At 39.5% G+C, this 18,298-nt stretch overlaps 1 protein-coding gene across 1 annotated transcript in view; it reads left to right on the forward strand.

Moving 5' to 3' along the window:
• Positions 1-18,298, forward strand: part of PTPN11 (protein tyrosine phosphatase, non-receptor type 11) — an 89,281-nt gene that overhangs the window by 25,722 nt on the left and 45,261 nt on the right. Inside the window, exons 3-6 of the mRNA XM_008576242.1 lie at positions 2,510-2,704; positions 4,407-4,599; positions 12,005-12,121; positions 12,737-12,850. Coding sequence (XP_008574464.1) covers positions 2,510-2,704; positions 4,407-4,599; positions 12,005-12,121; positions 12,737-12,850 — 619 coding nt within the window. The remainder of the gene's footprint in view (positions 1-2,509; positions 2,705-4,406; positions 4,600-12,004; positions 12,122-12,736; positions 12,851-18,298) is intronic.

Below are 18,298 nucleotides of genomic sequence, written 5' to 3' on the forward strand. Positions count from 1 at the left end.
ACCCCTCGGCGGGAATGCCGCCGCACTCCCAAGCGGCGCACTGTAGCAGTGCGCCACTGGGCCGTCCCCAAATGCTTCTTTATATATGATATACGTTATAGAAAGTTGTATGTGCTGTGTGCCTGTATGTGTGTGTATGTGCATATATGGTCTGTTTATTGTTCTGCTTCTCTGTAGGTAACCTAACTTTTTTTGTTGTATGTTCATGCTGGAAAATTGGTGATCAGTCAAGGAAGATCCTGTTTTTAAGTTTGAGAAAAAATACAGAAAAATGCAGAAAATTATGTAACAATCACCCATGTTATGTTCATTGCCAGTCATTTTTTTTCCTTCAAAATAAAATATAAAATAAAGTAAAATTTTCTTTTAATCACCACCCTTGGTCCTATTTTCCTATTTGCCCCAGAGAGACAGTTACCATCATGATTATGATGTCTGTTTTCTGAGTTAATTTTTTTTTCCCTTCTGACCGGTAAGGGGATCGCAACCCTCAGCATGGTGTGGTCTGCACCATGCTCAGCCAGTGAGTGCACCGGCCATTCCTATGTAGGATCCGAACCCGCGGCATCGGCACTACCAGTGCAGCACTCTCCCGAGTGAGCCACGGGGACGGCCCTGAGTTAATTTTTTGTTGTTGTTTTGTTTTGGCAGCTGGCTGGTATGGGGATCTGAACCCTTGACCTTGCCGTTACAAGGTGGTGCTCTAACCAACTGAACTAACCAGCCAGCCTCCGAGTTCATTTTTTCAAAAATTATATGTATATGTGTATATGGGGACATTTAAAAAACTTGTAGAAAAATAGAATTAAAAGATAATACAAATCTTTCCATGAACTTTTTTTTGGCGGCTGGCTGGTATGGGAATCTGAACCCTTGACCTTGCTGTTATCAGCATCACACTCTAACCAAGTCAGCTAATCAGAGAGCCCCCATCCATGAACTTTTTGAAGTACGCTTTGTGTGTGTGTGTGTGTGTGTGTGTGTGTGTGTGTACCATGTATGTATGTATCGTGAATAATATGTAGCATTACTTTTGTGTGTTCTTAGATTTTCATAAATGTTACATAATAAGCATATTCTGGTTTGTGCTTCTTTTATGTGGTATTATGTTTTTGATATCCACTTGTGTTGCTATATATTGATTAGCTCATACCTGAAATATCTGTTTTTGTGTTATCTCATTAAGTAAAGGCTAAAAATAGGAGGTGCAGGAGATAAAACAGAGTCAGGTGTAGCTGGAGGAGAGTGTGACCTGAAGTGCTTTTTTTACCCAATGGAAGAGGTCGTCACCAAAAATTAGAAGTAGATATTGTCAGTAACATTATGGGACAAGTCTTCTTTTTGTCCTTAGTTCCTATTTTCCTTTTTCTTTCATAGAAATGTGTTTATATTTTCCAGAGCCTTCATTAATGGTGCTAAAAGGTCAGACTAAAAATAAATATAGGTCAATGGTTGTCATTTTAGGGTTGCCGGACCTCTTGGGTCCAGACCCTTGGGTAATAGATGTCCTTGAGATGTATTTAGTAGTTCAGAAAACCAAATGGAAATCGTAGTCAGACTGCCCAGGCTAACTAAAATACCAGTTTGGCCAGTGTTGTATCAAGTCAGTGGGATAACACATTAGCTATCTCATGCTGGAAACTCTGTCAATTATATGTGTCTTTAAAATGATTTTTTAAGATAGAATTATATATAGTATCTTAGTCATACAATGAGATGAGTTTTGACAAATTTATTTATTCATGTAACCAATACCCCAATCAAAATACAGAATATTTCTGTCAGCCTAGAAATTTTCATTGTGCCGCTCCCAGTCTCCCTCACTCTAGGAGGCAACTACTATTCCCATTTCTGTCCTGATAGACTAGTTTTACTTATACAATTTTATATAAATGAAGACATACAGTATATATTTTTTTGTGTCTGGCTTCTTTCTCTTAACATGATGTTTTGAGATTCATCCATGTTGTTGTATGTATCAGTGGTTTTTTTTTTTTAATTGCTGTGTGGTATTCCATTGTATGAGTAAGCCCCTCTGTGTATGCATTTTTGTGATTAAAAAATAGAAAAAAATTTTCTACTATGAATAAGGCTGCAATGGATATTCTTGTTTAAGTGTTTTGGTGGCTATACAATTTGATTTCTTTTGGGTAAGATACTTAGGGGTGGATTTGCTGGATTACAAGGCAAATGTATGTTTAATTTTAACTTTATATATTTGTCCTTGATTAATTAATGATGAGAATGGTTATTGTCACTTAATATATGCAATTTGATAGGTCATTCAAAGTAGAAGGTCTACAAGGTAAAGAAACTAATAAACAAAGCCCTTTGTGTTGGATTGGTTGACTGTATGGTTATTTCACCCGTTGTATTACACGCTACAGGGAAGGAGTATATTCCTTGGGTTTGTTTCAAAGTTAGGTGAAATCTGATAATGAACATGAGATCTGTTTTCACTACTATGAGTCTTTGTTTTTTTCACCTCTTTTTCAATGGACTATTTTAGGAGAAATGGAGCTGTCACCCACATCAAGATTCAGAACACTGGTGATTACTATGACCTGTATGGAGGGGAGAAGTTTGCCACTTTGGCTGAGTTGGTCCAGTATTACATGGAACATCACGGGCAATTAAAAGAGAAGAATGGAGATGTTATTGAACTCAAATATCCTCTGAATTGTGCAGATCCTACCTCTGAAAGGTCAGTGACATTTTAGTGACCACAAAGTCTGCATCTCTCCTGTGCCCTAGTTGTTATATGAATGCACTGTGGGGGTCTGTGTATGACTGTATGGCTCCAAAGGCTTGTATCTGTTTCTCAAGCTGTAATCTTTAAAGTATTATTTAAGTAAAAATAACAGGATCAAATCATTCTGAGTGCCGTTTTCTTGCAAAAGCTTCGATTAGTATTATTTACACTCATTCTACAGGGGTTTCATTCTATTCCTGTATATACGTGCAGTAATTTTAAGATTTATTGAACTTAAGTTGATAATCTTTGAGAGTTATTAGAGGAAAACAAATGATAATGGAAACACCAAAATAGCAGTTCTCTATAGTGGTTCCTGACCAGTTATTCAGCAGTTCTACCAACAGATGTCAGTTTAAGCTCACGAGAGGAAAAGCAAAGACCTCAGAGGGTCAGCTTTTTCATCAGTTCTTTTAATGTTATATCCGCAGATGTGTGAGAATGACTTTGCTTAGAGGGAATTGTATTCTTTCCATTCCCACCCCTCTGAGTTGATATAAGCTGATGAAAGCTTGGGCTTGATTTATTTGTATTGCTTTTCTACATTCCCAGTCTCCTCTCTCAGTACAAATTCAGGGTCTCTTAATAAGGTTTGTATATTTTATACCTTCAGGTATGTTTTTTCAGCTCACATCTTTATGTCAATGCTATTAGTACTGATAACTTGTTTCTCCAGCTACAACTGTAGCTTCAAGCAAAAGGCTGTCGACCAATGCTGTGCAGTTTATTTCTAAATTTTACTCTTTTCAGTTGAATGTGGGTGAAATATAACTCAGAGTATATTCCTTTAGTGATGAACCATTAGCATTACCTGCCATGGTAGTGGTGGTTGTCTTACCAAGATCCTGAGGGAAAAGCCATGTTATTAGTATGACTATGTTAAGGTGTTTTCCATAGTAACTTAGAATGGTGTGGTCTCAAAGTTTGTCCTCAGACAGCCATGGATAGCCTACATCAGGACTCTTTGGTGTGCTGGTAAAAATGCAGATCCCTGGGTCCCATTTAGACTAAAGTGTATTGATATCTCTGGTTGTGGGGCACAGGAATTAACATTTTTAGCAAATCCTTTACCTGTACTCCAAGTCTTAGGTGCATTAAAGTTTGAGATAACACCATATATAGTCCAAAGACATTGACATCAAATTTGGAGGCTGTTGAAATATAGGTTGTAAATATGGAAAGATTTAGAATGCTTGAATTAATTTATGGTGGAGATCCTTTTTAATTTAATGTTCACATGCCAAGGCAAGGGCAAACATTCCAAATGATTTTCTGTCTCTATTGTAACTTTTTATATAACTTTTAAAAATGGCTATGATTAACTAATTGTTCCTTTTAGGCTTGGGCAATGGAAAAACCACAAATTGCATTTTTAAAAGATGGGAGATTTAAAAGGAAATAGGAAAGTTTGAGGACATTTGTCTCAAAATGACTGTGGGCTCATTTATGAAGTTTGGTGGTCATTCTTAACATCTTTGTCATTTTTCTGGCCTGTTTGGGATGCAAATTCTGTCTTATGCAGGATCGATCAATCCCTTGGAAGAATGTGTCTGTTTTTTTGTGTTTGGGAGAGTGGACTATATATGGTGGTTTTGTGAAAGAATGTTGTGAACCCATGGCAGAATTCAATTCATTTTCATTTTTAAAAATTTAGGTGGTTTCATGGACACCTCTCTGGGAAAGAAGCAGAGAAATTACTAACTGAGAAAGGAAAACATGGTAGCTTTCTTGTACGAGAGAGCCAGAGCCATCCTGGAGATTTTGTTCTCTCTGTGCGCACCGGTGATGACAAAGGGGAGAGCAATGATGGCAAGTCTAAAGTGACCCATGTCATGATTCGCTGTCAGGTAAAGCTCCAATCAAAAATGTCACCTTTGAGTGATTTTTCTGCTGGGAGAAGGCAGACACCATTACATCCAGTCAGATTTTCTTTGCTCATTTAGTCAAGGACTTAAACACTTTCAGTATATTATTTATTATAATTGTTTCATCATTTCAAAACTCTATTACATTATTTCCAGTCTCTCTCTGGAAGATTAAATCATGCCTTGGTCCTGCAGAAACTGCTCTGTTTATGTCTGATGGCAGCTGGACTCTGCCTCAAAGTCTCAGTTTTAAAAGTGATGGCCTCAGCCGTTCTTTGGGATTGTTACCATCTAGCCTATCACTGTATTTTCCTTCATATTACAAAACCCCTGCATTAAGGTTGAGAGGATTGGGATGGCCCTTGGCTCACTTGGGAGAGTGTGGTGCTGATAACACCAAGGCCCCGGGTTTGGATCCCATGTAGGGATGGCCGGTTAGCTCACTGGGTGAGCATGGTGCTGACAATACCAAGTCAAGGGTTAAGATCCACTTACTGGTCATCTTTAAAAAAAAAAAAGGTTGAAAGGATTGAACTATTTCTTTTTTTTAAAGTAACTGGACAAGGAAGTTGAGCCTTTGTTTTGACATAGTTTCCTAAATAGAAACTGTTTATTCACTTATTCACTTCAGTTTTTTAATTAAAATAAAAAAAAAATTCGCCTATATTGAGATATAATTCACACACCATACAATTCACCTTTTTAAAGTGGACAATTTAGTGGTTTTTACTATATTCGCAAGGTTGTGCAACCACAAACATTATCTAATTCCAGGACATTTTCATCATTCCAGAAAGAAACCCTGTGCCCATTAGCAGCCATTCTCCATTTTCCCCCCTCCCCTGGCAACCACTAATCTTCTTTCTGTCTCTATGGATTTTCCTGTTTTGGACATTTCATTATAGATGGAATTAGACAATGTGTGCCCTTTTGGGTCTGGTTTCTTTGACTTAGCAAAATGTTCTCAAGGTTCATCCACGTTGTAGCATGTATCATACTTCTTTATTTTTATTGTTGAATAATATTCCGTTGTATGGATATATCACCTTTTATTTGTCGATTCATTAGTTGGTGGGCATTTGGGTTTGTACTTTTTGGCTATTAGGAATACTGCTGCTATGAACATATGTATACAAGTTTTTGTGGTATTCTCTATTTGGTGAGATGTCATGCTCATACTTTAACTTTTTAGGTATGGTTTGCTTTAATTCTTTAAACATATTTGTACTAGCAGATTTAAAGTCCTTGTATACGCTTCCTCAAGGACAGTTTCTATTGAGTACCTTTTTCCCCCTGTATTGGGCCATACTTTTCTGTTTCTTTGTGTCATACCATTTAAAATAATACAATGTGGTAACTTTGGAAATCAGACGCCTACCCTACCCAGGGCTTGTTATTGCTGCTGGTTATTATTGCAGTAGTTGTTGTTTGTGTGTTTGGTGACTGTCCTGGACTAATTGTGTAAAGTCTGTATTCTTTGTCATGTGTGGCCACTGAAGTCTCTGCTTAGGTAGCTTAATGGTCAGCTAATGACTGGACAGAGATTACCTTAAATGCATTGACTCATTAAGTCTCCTAGCCTTTGTCAAGGGGCTGTGTGTGTGTGTGTTGGGGCTCTCCTGTAATGCCCAGCAGTTTACTGTTCTCCCTTAGCCTTCACTTCCTGCTTGTGCAGCGCCTCAAGGTCAGCCAGAGTTGAGCGATCGGAGACTTCTCGGGTCTGGACTTCACACATCCCTGCACATGGCCTTCTAGATTTCCAAGAATATGTTGGAGGTTTTCAAAGCCCCTTATGGACATTGCCTAGGGTTTACTATTAAGTTTTGGCCCAACTAGTATCGCCACTTCAGGCAGCTGCAATATTAAACAGTTGCTGTTAATTGTTTCTCCCAAATTCCTTGAAGACAGGTCCGAGTGATGTCTGAGTGTCAGCACCACGCTCAGCCAGTGAGCAAACCGGCCATCCCTATATAGGATCCGAACCCGCGGCCTTGGTGTTATCAGCACCGCACTCTCCCGAGTGAGCCACGGGCCGGCCCGATGTCTGAGTGTCAAAGCTCTAGGTCAGGGCAAATAAAGACAAACTCCGAACTGGCTAGCAGCCAAAAAAAAAAAAAAAAAAAAAAAAAACAAAACTACCAAAAAGGCCCAGTAGTGACAATTATCTGGGAATAGGTCTCTTTAGAAGCTCTAAATCCATTCTGTCCTCTCTAGTTGTGCTAGGTTATTCGCTTTCACAGCTACTGTGGTTGAGGCTGTTGGTTTTCAAGGCTGCTGTGTAGCTGAGGAGAAGTGTATGGGAATAGGGCAGGTTAAACAGCACAGCTTGCTCTTCTTACCAAGATTCAGCCCTGTTTCTTAAGTGCTCCTCAGATTGTTGCAAATTCTTGGTTAATTTTCAAAGTTCTGAGAAAGTTGGTGTGGGGAAAATAGAATAATTTTGTCAGGCTCCCTAGGCTCAGGTCTGGCTGGGGGGTTGAGCAGCACATTTCTTGTAAACAAGTTGTGTGTGGGTGGAGTTGGTGTGCATGTGCACCCATGTATCTTTCTAGTTAATAGCTATTGTGTGTTCTGCACTTTGTGAAGCAGAGCTGGCAGCAGAGCTCCCATCTAAAAATAGAGCATGTTTACACTACTGGCAGCTGTTCAGTTTCTCTTCGGACTTCACCTTAGCAGTTGAGTTTCTGAGTTTCTCCTTTGTACTGTTTAGCTCCTAGTGTTGTGTGTGCTGAATAAAGACTATTCCTACTTCAGCCAAGGCTCCAAGGACCTTTTTGCTGGTTACCTAGCTCATAGATCTGTGTGTGAAGGGTTTGTGAATGGGCTCGATGGGTCTGTGAGCTCCAGACCGTAGCGCTAGCTCTACAATTGGCGTCATCAGTAGGATTAGGCTACAGTTGGTGACAGTTTTTGCCAGTGTTCTTGTTGCTTTTATGGAGGAGTGGATTTTCAGAGATCCTTACTTTATTATTCTGAAAGCACTTCCTCCCTCCCTCTAGTTTTGTTTGTTTGTTTGCTTTGTTTGGTGGCTGGCTAGTATGGGGAACCAAACCCTTGACCTTGGTGTTATAACAACACGCTCTAACCACCTGAGTTAACCAGCTAGCCCTAGTTTTATTTTTGAATAAAGGATCACATCCAAATATTTCATGTATCATTTCTAGGATTTTGTATTTTCTGAGTTTAACTACTTTCCTGTTTGCCTTAAATAGCCTATTCTGATCTCCTTGTCAGAAAAAATTTCTTTGCCTCTGTTTATAATTTCCCTTTTAAATTTTTGTTTTTTCTTGGGTTAGGGGTGAGGTGGGCAGCTGGCCAGTAAGGAGATCTGGACCCTTGATCTTGGTGTTAGAATACCAGTGCACTAACCACATGAGCCAACCAACTGGCCTATTTAGTTAACTTCTGAGGGAGAAACTTTTGTGTGGACTATTAAACGTTGGATTCTTACTTAGGGGCTCAGCATGAACAAACTCTTTCACATGGGGTCAGCCTCTCCCTTTCATCTCCTTTGTTGCTTTTTCCCCTTTGTACTACTTGTCACGTAATCCTGCCGACTATACCAATTGTAGAGCTAGAGCTAGGGTCTGGAGCTCACAGACCCCTTGAGCCCATTCACAAACCTTTCACATGCAGGTCTGTGAGCTAGGTAACCAGAAAAAAGGTCCTTGGAGCCTTGGCTGAAGTAGGAAAAGTCTTTATTCAGCACACACAAAACTAGGAGCTAAGCAGTCCACAGAGAAACTCAGAAACTCAACTGCTACCAGCAAGGGAAGCAGCTGCCAGCAGATTAAACATGCTCTATTGTTAGACTGAGCTCTCTGCCACCAGCCTGCTTCACAAACCGCAGAGCACACAAAAGCAATAACTAGAAAGATACATGGGTGCACATGCACACTAACTCCACCCACAAACAACTTGTTTACAAGAAATGTCGAGGGAGCCTGACTAAATTATCCTATTTTCCCCACAATCCACCCCTTCAGGGTTCCTTGCCGTACAATCTATGCGTTAAAAATCTTCTGTGATGTTCCCTTAGTGAGGATAAATGACCGGTTTATTTATACAACCTATTGTCTGTTCGATATGCCTTAAGCCTTGTCCTGTAGTTCTTTCCTTTAGCCGCAGACGTCCAGTTAGCAGTCATCATTGGTGTGATTTTCCGTGCAAATCTTGTAGTCATACTGATGTGAAGTTCAGTGCATATTCAGTAGATGATCACACCAATGTATGTATGTACCCAGTCGACTCTGGTGCAGTGCCTGCAGCCAGAACACTACGGGCAAAAAGACCCATAGGGTTATTGGTACCAGTAGGGGAAGTTCTTACCCCTATGGTAAGATACATACCAGTTTGCCATCCTGAGAAAGGATGGTTGCAGGAATAGGTATTTTACCTGGTTTGAGGTCCCATAAGTCCATACAAACAGAAGAGTAACTCTGACTTTGGCAGTGGTCCCACAAGATCCACCTGCCACTGTGTGAGGGGCACTCTCATCGAGTTATCTACCCATCAGGGCCACCCATCTCATCAGGAGCACATCTGCCCATCAGCGGCATTTTTTCTCAGGTTCATGTGGCACCTGGCAAGCCATTGACCACCTGGCCTTGCGGCCAGCATGCTGCATTCTCCAGTGTAGCCACCCAGCCACATCAACTGCTGGAGCTCTCTCCAGCCACCTTACCTTAGCCAAGGCATTGGCTTCATCATTGCCAATTCCATGTGAGGCCTCTGGTCCTCGCCTGCCCCCAAAAGATGAGCACCTTGGCCTGCTCCTTAATCAAAATGGAACAGTTCATCTGCCTCCTCAGGAACAACCAAAAAATCTTTTAAATCCACTGAATGTAGCTTGCTACCTGTTTCTGGATTTTTAGTAAAGAAACGCTGTTCAGAGCACAATTGCTCCCACAAAGCAAACAGAACTGCATTTGGCTGCCGGTCAGTTTTCTTTTTTCAACCCCTACTGCAAGCAAGTCAAGCCACATGACTAGTCTTGCTTGGTCCCTTTGGGATAAAATCACAAGTATTTCTTGGGGGTTTGGTCTTAGCCACCTTTTGGACCCCTTTTGCTTGTCTGCTATCCTCTACTTCACCCAAGCTGGCTATCATAGTCATTACTTCGTGTATAGGACGACCAATGTATGGGGCCAGGATGGCCATCAGTGACCCAAAGGACGTTGATGGGGCATTCTGCAGCACTATGTCTCTCATGCTGCCTGTAAAATTTTCATCATCTAGGCCACGAGTGTTCACAGTAAACATGGACTGCTGCATCCTCAGCTCTTGAATTATTTGAACTAACTCAGCATACATTTGCCATTTACTAACAGTCTTTGGCAGTTCTCCAGCATTTGCCCACATGGTTTGGGCGGCTGCACTCACCCTGATTACCTGACCCTTGTGCATACCTGCGGCTATTCTGCAGCTGCTGCCTAAGGGACAGGTGCATGGTGATGGAGGCTAATTTTTTCCATTTCCTCACCAGAGCATACCATGCTATCCACACCTAGGTCCCACAACTGCAACAGCCAAGCAGCCAGGGGCTCCCCCTGTTTCTGCTGAAACTGTCTACCCAAGTCAGATAACTCAGCCTGGGTATATGGGACATAGGTGGTAAATTGGGTCACCTGTGGATTGCCCACTGGTTGTCCACCCGGTCCCATAGGCTGCTTGTGCTTCATTTTCTGGTGCACGACAGGTCATGCTTGGGGACGCATGGTGTCCCCCAATTCACCACTGGGTTCATCATCCTCCCTGGTGTGAGAATCTGGAGTGGCCAGTTGCTGCATGTCATCCTCCAGGACATCTATTTGCACTTCCAACAACTCTGCTTTCCTCTTTGAATCTTGCAGTAGTTGCACGTCATCCTCCAACAACTCTGCTTTCTGCTTCAAATCTTGATCAGTTTGCAGCAGAGTGAGCAAAAGTCAGGCTCCGGTCAGCAGAAAAGTGGGCACTGGGCACTACGTGCTCAAGGACAGCCACATTTCCTCCCCCTCCCAAGGGGTGTTCTTCTGTAGTGCCTGGTGTATGCTGCCTTGCGTTACAGCGAGCAGCACCCAGATCCCAGTCAATAGGAAAGTGGCCACGGGGCACAACATGTTCAAAAGTAGCCACATTTCCTCCTTCTCCAAGGGCTTCTTGGCTCCTGTACCTGCTCAGAATCCTGTACCAACTATGCCAATGGTAGTGTAATCCTGCCAACTACACCAGTTGTAGAGCTAGAGCTAGGGTCTGGAGCTCACAGACCCCTTGAAGCCTATTCACAATCCCTTCACACTCAGGTCTACGAGCTAGGTAACCGGCAAAAAGGTCCTTAGAGCCTTGGCTGAAGTAGGAGTAGTCTTTATTCAGCACACACAACATAAAGAGCTAAGCAGTCCACAGAGAAACTCAGAAACTCAACTGTTACTAGCAAGGTCCTAAGTCAAACAGACTGAGCAGCTGCCAGCAGAGTAAACATGCTCTATTGTTAGACTGAGCTCTCTGCCACCAGCCTGCTTCACAAACTGCAGAACACACAACAGCAATTAACTAGAAAGATACATGGGTGCACATGCACACTAACTCCACCCACAAAAAACTTGTTTACAAGAAATGTTGAGGGAGCCTGACTAAATTATCCTATTTTCCCCATACTACTTCAGCTGTTTGCTCTTTCCATTTCTGCGGGAGAGTCAGTCTCTGTGCTTAAGCTGGGAAAAACAGTTGCTTTTATTTTTTACAATCAAGCTAAGTAACATATTCAATACTTCACATAGTCCTTTTTTGTTTTTTGGTGAGAACACTTGAGATCTACTCTCTTAGCAGATTTCAAGTGCTAAATACATTGCTATTAATTATAGTAATATAGTTACCATATTGTACATTAAGTCTCCTGAACTTATTCATTATACTGAAAGTTTGTACCCTTTGACCAACATTTCCCCTTTCCCCCACTCCCCAGACTCTGGTAACCACCATTTTACTCTCTGTTACTCTGAGCTCCACCTGTTTTTAGATTCTACATGTAAGTGAGATCATGCAGTATTTGTTTTTCTGTGCCTGGCTTCCTTTTTTGTGGCTTGCTGGGATCTGAACCTGTGACCTTAGTGTTACAAGGCTGTGCTCTAATCAACTGTGTCTGGCTTATTTCATTTAGCATAATGTCCTCCAGGTTTATCCATGTTGTTGCAAATGATAGGATTTCCTTTTTCTAGGTTGAATAATATTTTACTGTGTGTATGTACACACATACACATGCCACATTTTCATTATTCATCTGTTGATGGACACTTAGGTTGTTTCCATATACTGGCTATTGTGAGTAATGCTGCAGTGAATGTGGAAGTGTAGGAAAAACAGTCATGTAACATAAATGTAATAAACATCTTTTTTGTCTTGAAAGGAACTGAAATACGACGTTGGTGGAGGAGAACGGTTTGATTCTTTGACAGATCTTGTGGAGCATTACAAGAAAAATCCTATGGTAGAAACATTAGGCACAGTACTACAACTCAAGCAGGTGAGCATATTGGAAAGCTAAAGTTCCTCCCTGTAACAGAATTTAAAAATATAGAACTTTTTAAACATGTAGAAGTAGACAGAATAGTATCATCAACCTTTGTGTACCCATCACCCAACTTCAATTATGATCAACTCATCAAATCTCTCTTTAATTATTATTCCACTCACTGGCCACCTCATATAGTATTTGGAAACAAATTCCATATGTTATATCATTTCCATATGTATTTCTAAAAGGCACTGTAGAGTTTCAAATGCAAGTTTCCACTAAGTTTTTATTATAGATCCACCTTTGATTACCTTTAAGTGATCATATACTTTTTGACTTTGGAGTTGTTGCTGTTTCAGAGTTCACAGAAGCAAATGATATTATCTCTTTAAATAAAGAAAAATAGGCTTAAATTTATATCAGCAGATAAAGTATTTGTGGAGATTGAAGAAAGTTATATTTTCTGACAGAATAGAAAAGAAAGTGAAACTATTTGAAAACTTTTGTTGTGAATTCCTGTTCTTGCCTTTATGAATACCAACATAGAAATCTTTTTTTTTTTTGCACTAACACCTTTTTCTTTAATATTTTTTTCACTTTACACCAACTACTAAACTTGATTAGCCCCTCAACACAACTCGTATTAATGCTGCTGAAATAGAAAGCCGGGTTCGAGAACTAAGCAAATTAGCTGAGACCACAGATAAGGTCAAACAAGGCTTTTGGGAAGAATTTGAGGTAAGTTATTAAAAACTTATTTTTACATGAGTTATTAAATCCTATTTTTAGCGGAAGAGAAGTTGTTGGTCTTGTGTTTGGAATTGGATCTGAAAGACAAATCTAATGTCCTTTCTTAATTCAGCCATTGATTGACATGGAACAAGTTGCTGAGGGGGTTTCTTTGAAAAAGAAGGGCATTGTGTTCTGAGAGAAGGGAATTGGCAGTTAGTAGTAAATGGATGAGCCAACAGCTCCATTTGGCTATTTTGGGTTGGACCACTGGCAAAAACCCAGAAAAACAAAGGGTCTAATTCCTTTGGAGGATTTTCAGCATTCACTGGGGTCTTAGAAAGAATCCATAGCCTTATTGCAATGAGTAAGTAAAAGAGAAATATCTCATGATGGCTATAATTTGGGAGTTTAAATTGATAACTTTCGGAAGTTAAGTAAACTGATTTCTTTCCTGAGACGAACTTGGGTAGGAGAATGTTCCTGATGGGAATGTGCCATGTTCCTGTTGCACTCTTATAGGTTACTTACCCATTGACATTGTAATCTCTTTCTCTCCTCATCCATATGACAGAAAACTTGGCATATTCAACTTCATAGTTATCCTTAGCAGATAGCACAGTACTTGGCACATAGCAGAAACTCCATAAATGTTTGTTGAATGAGTATTTCTTTTATCTAATGTTTACATCATTTATTATTACTATTTCGTTTTATGGAAATGATTGTTCTATACTTTTTATGAGACTTTAGAATTTACATATGTTTGTGGAACGAATGAATAATGAACAGGCAAATGAAGCCCTTTTAGCCACGGAATGTCACAACAACTTGGTGAGCTAGATATTATTTCCATTCTACAGATGAGGAGCCTGAGGCTCAGGGAGGTTAAATAAATTGCTCAACCTTTATACCACAGATATTGATGTAATTCCAGCACTGGGTGCGGGTGCTGAATAGAACATTCACAGTTGTTGCTCAACATTTCTGAGCAGAGACTTGAATTCAGGTTGATTCTCTCATACCAGGCATTGGGTTAGCACTAAGGACACTATTGTGAACAAGATTGATAGGGTTTTTTAGATTCCTTACTTTCTGGTAGGATAAGTTGTTACAGGATAATACATTTATAGTGTCAGAACTAGAATCAGTCATTTCTCCAAGGAGTGAGCTAACTTCTCTTCCTCTCTCTCTTTTCTTCCCTTTCTTTCTTTCTTCCTTCTCTTTGTTCCTTTCATGGGAAGTGGCACTTAAAGATGACACAGTCTGTGGCACCAGGAGTACAGTACTCACTGCTACTAGGTTAGTTATTGTTTCTAGGCCTTCTCAATGGATGCAGTTAGAAGATTTTTTTTTCTTGAAATTAAATACATTATGAATTCTGATGATACTTAAATCAAATTCAGGACTTCAGGGTTTTTACTAACGTCGTTGGTCTTACCCCTGTATCTCCTTTCTCTAGTGCCAAAAATCCTATATCTTGAAGCCATAACGAGATTACAGTCAAGGATTTGGATCCCAGTACTGGCCAGCTGCCAAAAAAAAAAAAAAAAAAGAGAGAGATTACTTATTTGTTTTGTCCCACATTACACACATAATAGTCTCAGAATAATATTTCCTAATAATATGATTACTGAAAACAGTTTAATATTTTTTCTAGTTTTTTTTTTTTTTAGTCTTTCAGAGATGTATAGTCAAATTACTGTGCCTTAGAATCATTTATAATAGTCCTTGTCTGCCTCTCTGCCCAGTTAGCTCACTTGGTGAGAGCACGGTGCTCACAACATCAAGCACCAAGGTCAAGAGTTTGGATCCCCATACCAGCTGCCAAAAAAAAAAAGAAAAAGAAAAGGAAAGAAAAGAAATAGTCCTTTTCTCTGTGTGGTTGGTTATATGCTAACTGGATATATGGCTAGTTTATTTGTTTCATTTTATGTTTGAATTTTAGAAATTTCTTTCTCTTAAGTTTTATTTATAATTATATAAAATATTGGCTTTGATTCTAAAGTCAAATCTAAAAAACAGGTTATATTTGAAGAAGTCTACCTTTCATTCCTGTTCTTTCCTCTCTGTATCTTAGCCATAGTTTAAAAAGTATATCGTTACATTTAAAAAATATAAGGAAATATGTATGTATTTCTGTATTCCTAACTTTTCTTAGATAAACAGTAGCATAACTTTATGTACTTTTTTCTAATCATGCTTTTTTCAATATCTAGGACATCACTCCATAGTAGTATATAGAGATAGTCTTCATTCTTTTTTTTTTTTTTTTTAACTGAATAGTAAAAAACCATTGTGTGGTTGGACCATAGTTTATTCAACATATTGATGGGCATTTGTGTAGTTTCCAAGTGTATTACAAAGAGCCTTCCAGTGAATAGCCTTGTGATGCATCTTTTCTTATTTTTGCTGACTACTGTTACTATTAAAAAAAAATGATGGTTGTTACTCATCCTTAACTTTTATTATATATTATTCATGATTTTGGTTAGCATGTATAACTTCTGCAAAATACTGCTTTTAATTAAAAATTTTTGGTTAAATATAAGAAATAGAGCTGGCCGGGTAGCTCACTTGGGAGAATGTGGTCAAGGGTTTGGGTCTCGTTACTGGCGAGCTGCCAGGACAAACAAACAAAGAGATACTGAACTATTTTGTAATCTAGACCCATTTAAATCTTACACTAACCTTTAAAAATGATAGCTGATCTCTGGCCCTGAAGCATCAAAATGGGACTTAAGGCTGTTCTCTAGCCTTCTATAGCACCCTGTACCTATCTCTGTCAGTATACTTTGCTCTCTGTTAATTTGTCAGTTTCTAATTCACCTCACCGCACCCTTCCCACAGAAAACGTAGGAAAAAATGATAGCTGAGATGATCGTTTGCATAAACAACTTTTTCTTTAAAGTGACTGAACTTAAAAAATTGCAGCAGTGAGTGGATATTTTAAAAATTACAACATTTTTTAAAATTAAAAATTTTTTAAAAATAAAAAATGGACAGGGCATCTAGTACAGTGGTAGATTCTTCAACACTAGGTTCACTTAGAACAGTGCTTAGAGAAACAAAGTCAAATCTCCTCAAAGAGCTTCTGGCAGTGGGGGTGTTTGTCATGATCCTATTGATGAGGTCAAGATGTGAGCTTAGAAGGAACTCCTAGCCTGACTCTTCTGAATATGGAAAAGACGGTTGATTTAAATGCTGACCTGATGGTTTCACTCTGTAACTTCTCAAATTCTGGTCATCTTTTATGCATTAATAACAGCAAAAGGGAAAAATTGAGTTGCCTTTGGGGGAAATGAAATATAACAAGATCACGTCTATGCTCTACAAGTTCTCCATAGAAGTCAGACTGAGGTGGTAAAATTGTTGTGTACTAAATCAGGGCATTAATGTTTCACTGAAACTGAAGCTATTTCTAAATAGCTGATGGCCTGCTTTCTAGATCTCTTATGTACCTGCTTCTCAAATTCAGTATGTTTTTAAAAATTGCCCTTTAAGGTTGGAGCTAGGAGAATAAGGCTGACAACAGACAAGCCATTATAGAAAAAATTAGATACTTGGAAGCAGATACTCATTGTAATCTGAATCCTCTGAAACTGAAGTTTGATCCACAACAGCAAGGTGCCATTGTTTTAGTGATTGTACCTTAGTTTTTAACAGAAGGTGATGGATTTGGGCTCCCTTCCTTCTTACAGTGTGCTCTGATCATCTTTAAAACGTACCAAAGCTCTAAATTGCAAAGCCATTGGTAATTTAACTCTGACAGCCATGTTTTGTTTGTTTCTGTGCCAGTCTTCTGGTTTTTTGTGAAACGCTGCTTGTCATTTCAGATATGTTTACCTGTAGAGGGTTAGAAATCTTGATTCCTATTTGATCATTAGATAGGGTTTTTAGGTAATGCATGCATGGGACAAGAGTCCTCGGACAGGAAGCAAGAGCTTACAGCTAGGGGGGCAACCTAATCAATTCGGGCCCACCGAATCAATTCTAATCATTGTTTAGGTAAGGGATTATATACACTGATTATTAATATAATGAGTTCATTGGAAAATTTTGTGAAAAGGAAACTCACACAGATTTAAAGCCTTTGATGTGAACAAGAGAACTGAAACAGAACAAGGATTGTCCTGTGGGCAATAACCTTTAAGAGCTTAAATGTTGGGAAAATTTGTGAGTTAAGATTTCCAAGGACGTTTTGCTAGATTAGTTAGTACATGGGGGTTTTTCCACATTGTGCTTTAAGCTGTTTCTGTGAGTTTCTCAAGAAGTCAGGCACTTTCATGATTATTTTATTGTTTCTTTTGCTTGTTACTTCCCTTAGATTTATGACTCTTTTGTTGGTATATTGTTTTAACAATTTTGAACCATGCATGCTTGGATGAAGATTATTAGTTACATAGCCAATTTCTGTATGTTCTTACTATTATTGATTAGCCATCTGTTCTTTTCCTGTAATTTCCTTGTCTTTTCAATAAAAATTGGAGCCAAAACCAACTCAGGGCTGTTATCCCTCTCCTTCTAACAGAGGAGTTGCTGAGATGCAGCCCCTTTGGGCTCTCTTTGCATTCATATTGCTTTGAGTAATCTGTTTTCGTCTCTGTTACACTGCGAGAGGTGTAACATTTACCCATTACACACTTATAAATTACTTTTGTTTTTGACACATCTTAAAGTGTGAAGTCTCTTGTGAAGCTCTTTGGTTCTTTTCTCCTTTGCTACTGAAATAAATTCAGGTTGATGATTTTCTTTTAGGAATTTTTTTATTTATAAGGTGTTTACCCTCTTCCTCTGCCTGCTTCTCTCCTTTGAGTCCTCTAGGCCTGAGCTGACGGAGGGCACTGTGGGCTGAGCCTGGACGTTGAAGCTGACTGCAGGGTACTGCAGGACCCCAGTTGCAGGTGGAGATCTTGCTGCTGACAGTCCTTTAGGCCTTACTCTCTCCCTCCACCTGCCTCCTCTAACTTGCTGCCCTTTCTGTGTCCTGTATCTCTGCTTTCCATATACCTGCTTCATTCTTCTTTTCCTTCAACAGATTTTTTTTGGCTTCTTGACTTACAAACCTTACTTATAGCCCCTTTCAGATACTGAAAACAGAAACTTTCAGTCTTTGTACCAAAATCGCAGAGGTTCTCATTGGCTCTGATGCTATCCATCTCTGGTCCAAGGAGCAGTGCCCAAGTACATGATCACATAGAACAAATGTGTCTGCACAGACCACGCTGTTTGGGGAAAAACAGTTCTCAGAGATGAGGGTTGTAGAGAGTTGGGCAGACATCCCAAAAACATCTACTAAAAACTAGACACATGGTGGTGGGGATTTATTCCCTCACTCATTCAGCAAGTACTTATTGAATACAGACTCTGTGCTGGATTCTATTCTAAGTTCTGGGGATATAGCTGTGCACAAATCTGTCTTTACCCTTTTGGAGCTTATGGTCAGCTGGGAGAGAT

The sequence above is a fragment of the Galeopterus variegatus genome, unplaced genomic scaffold, assembly GCF_000696425.1.
Source record: "Galeopterus variegatus unplaced genomic scaffold, G_variegatus-3.0.2 Scaffold60, whole genome shotgun sequence".
Taxonomy (NCBI): domain Eukaryota; kingdom Metazoa; phylum Chordata; class Mammalia; order Dermoptera; family Cynocephalidae; genus Galeopterus; species Galeopterus variegatus.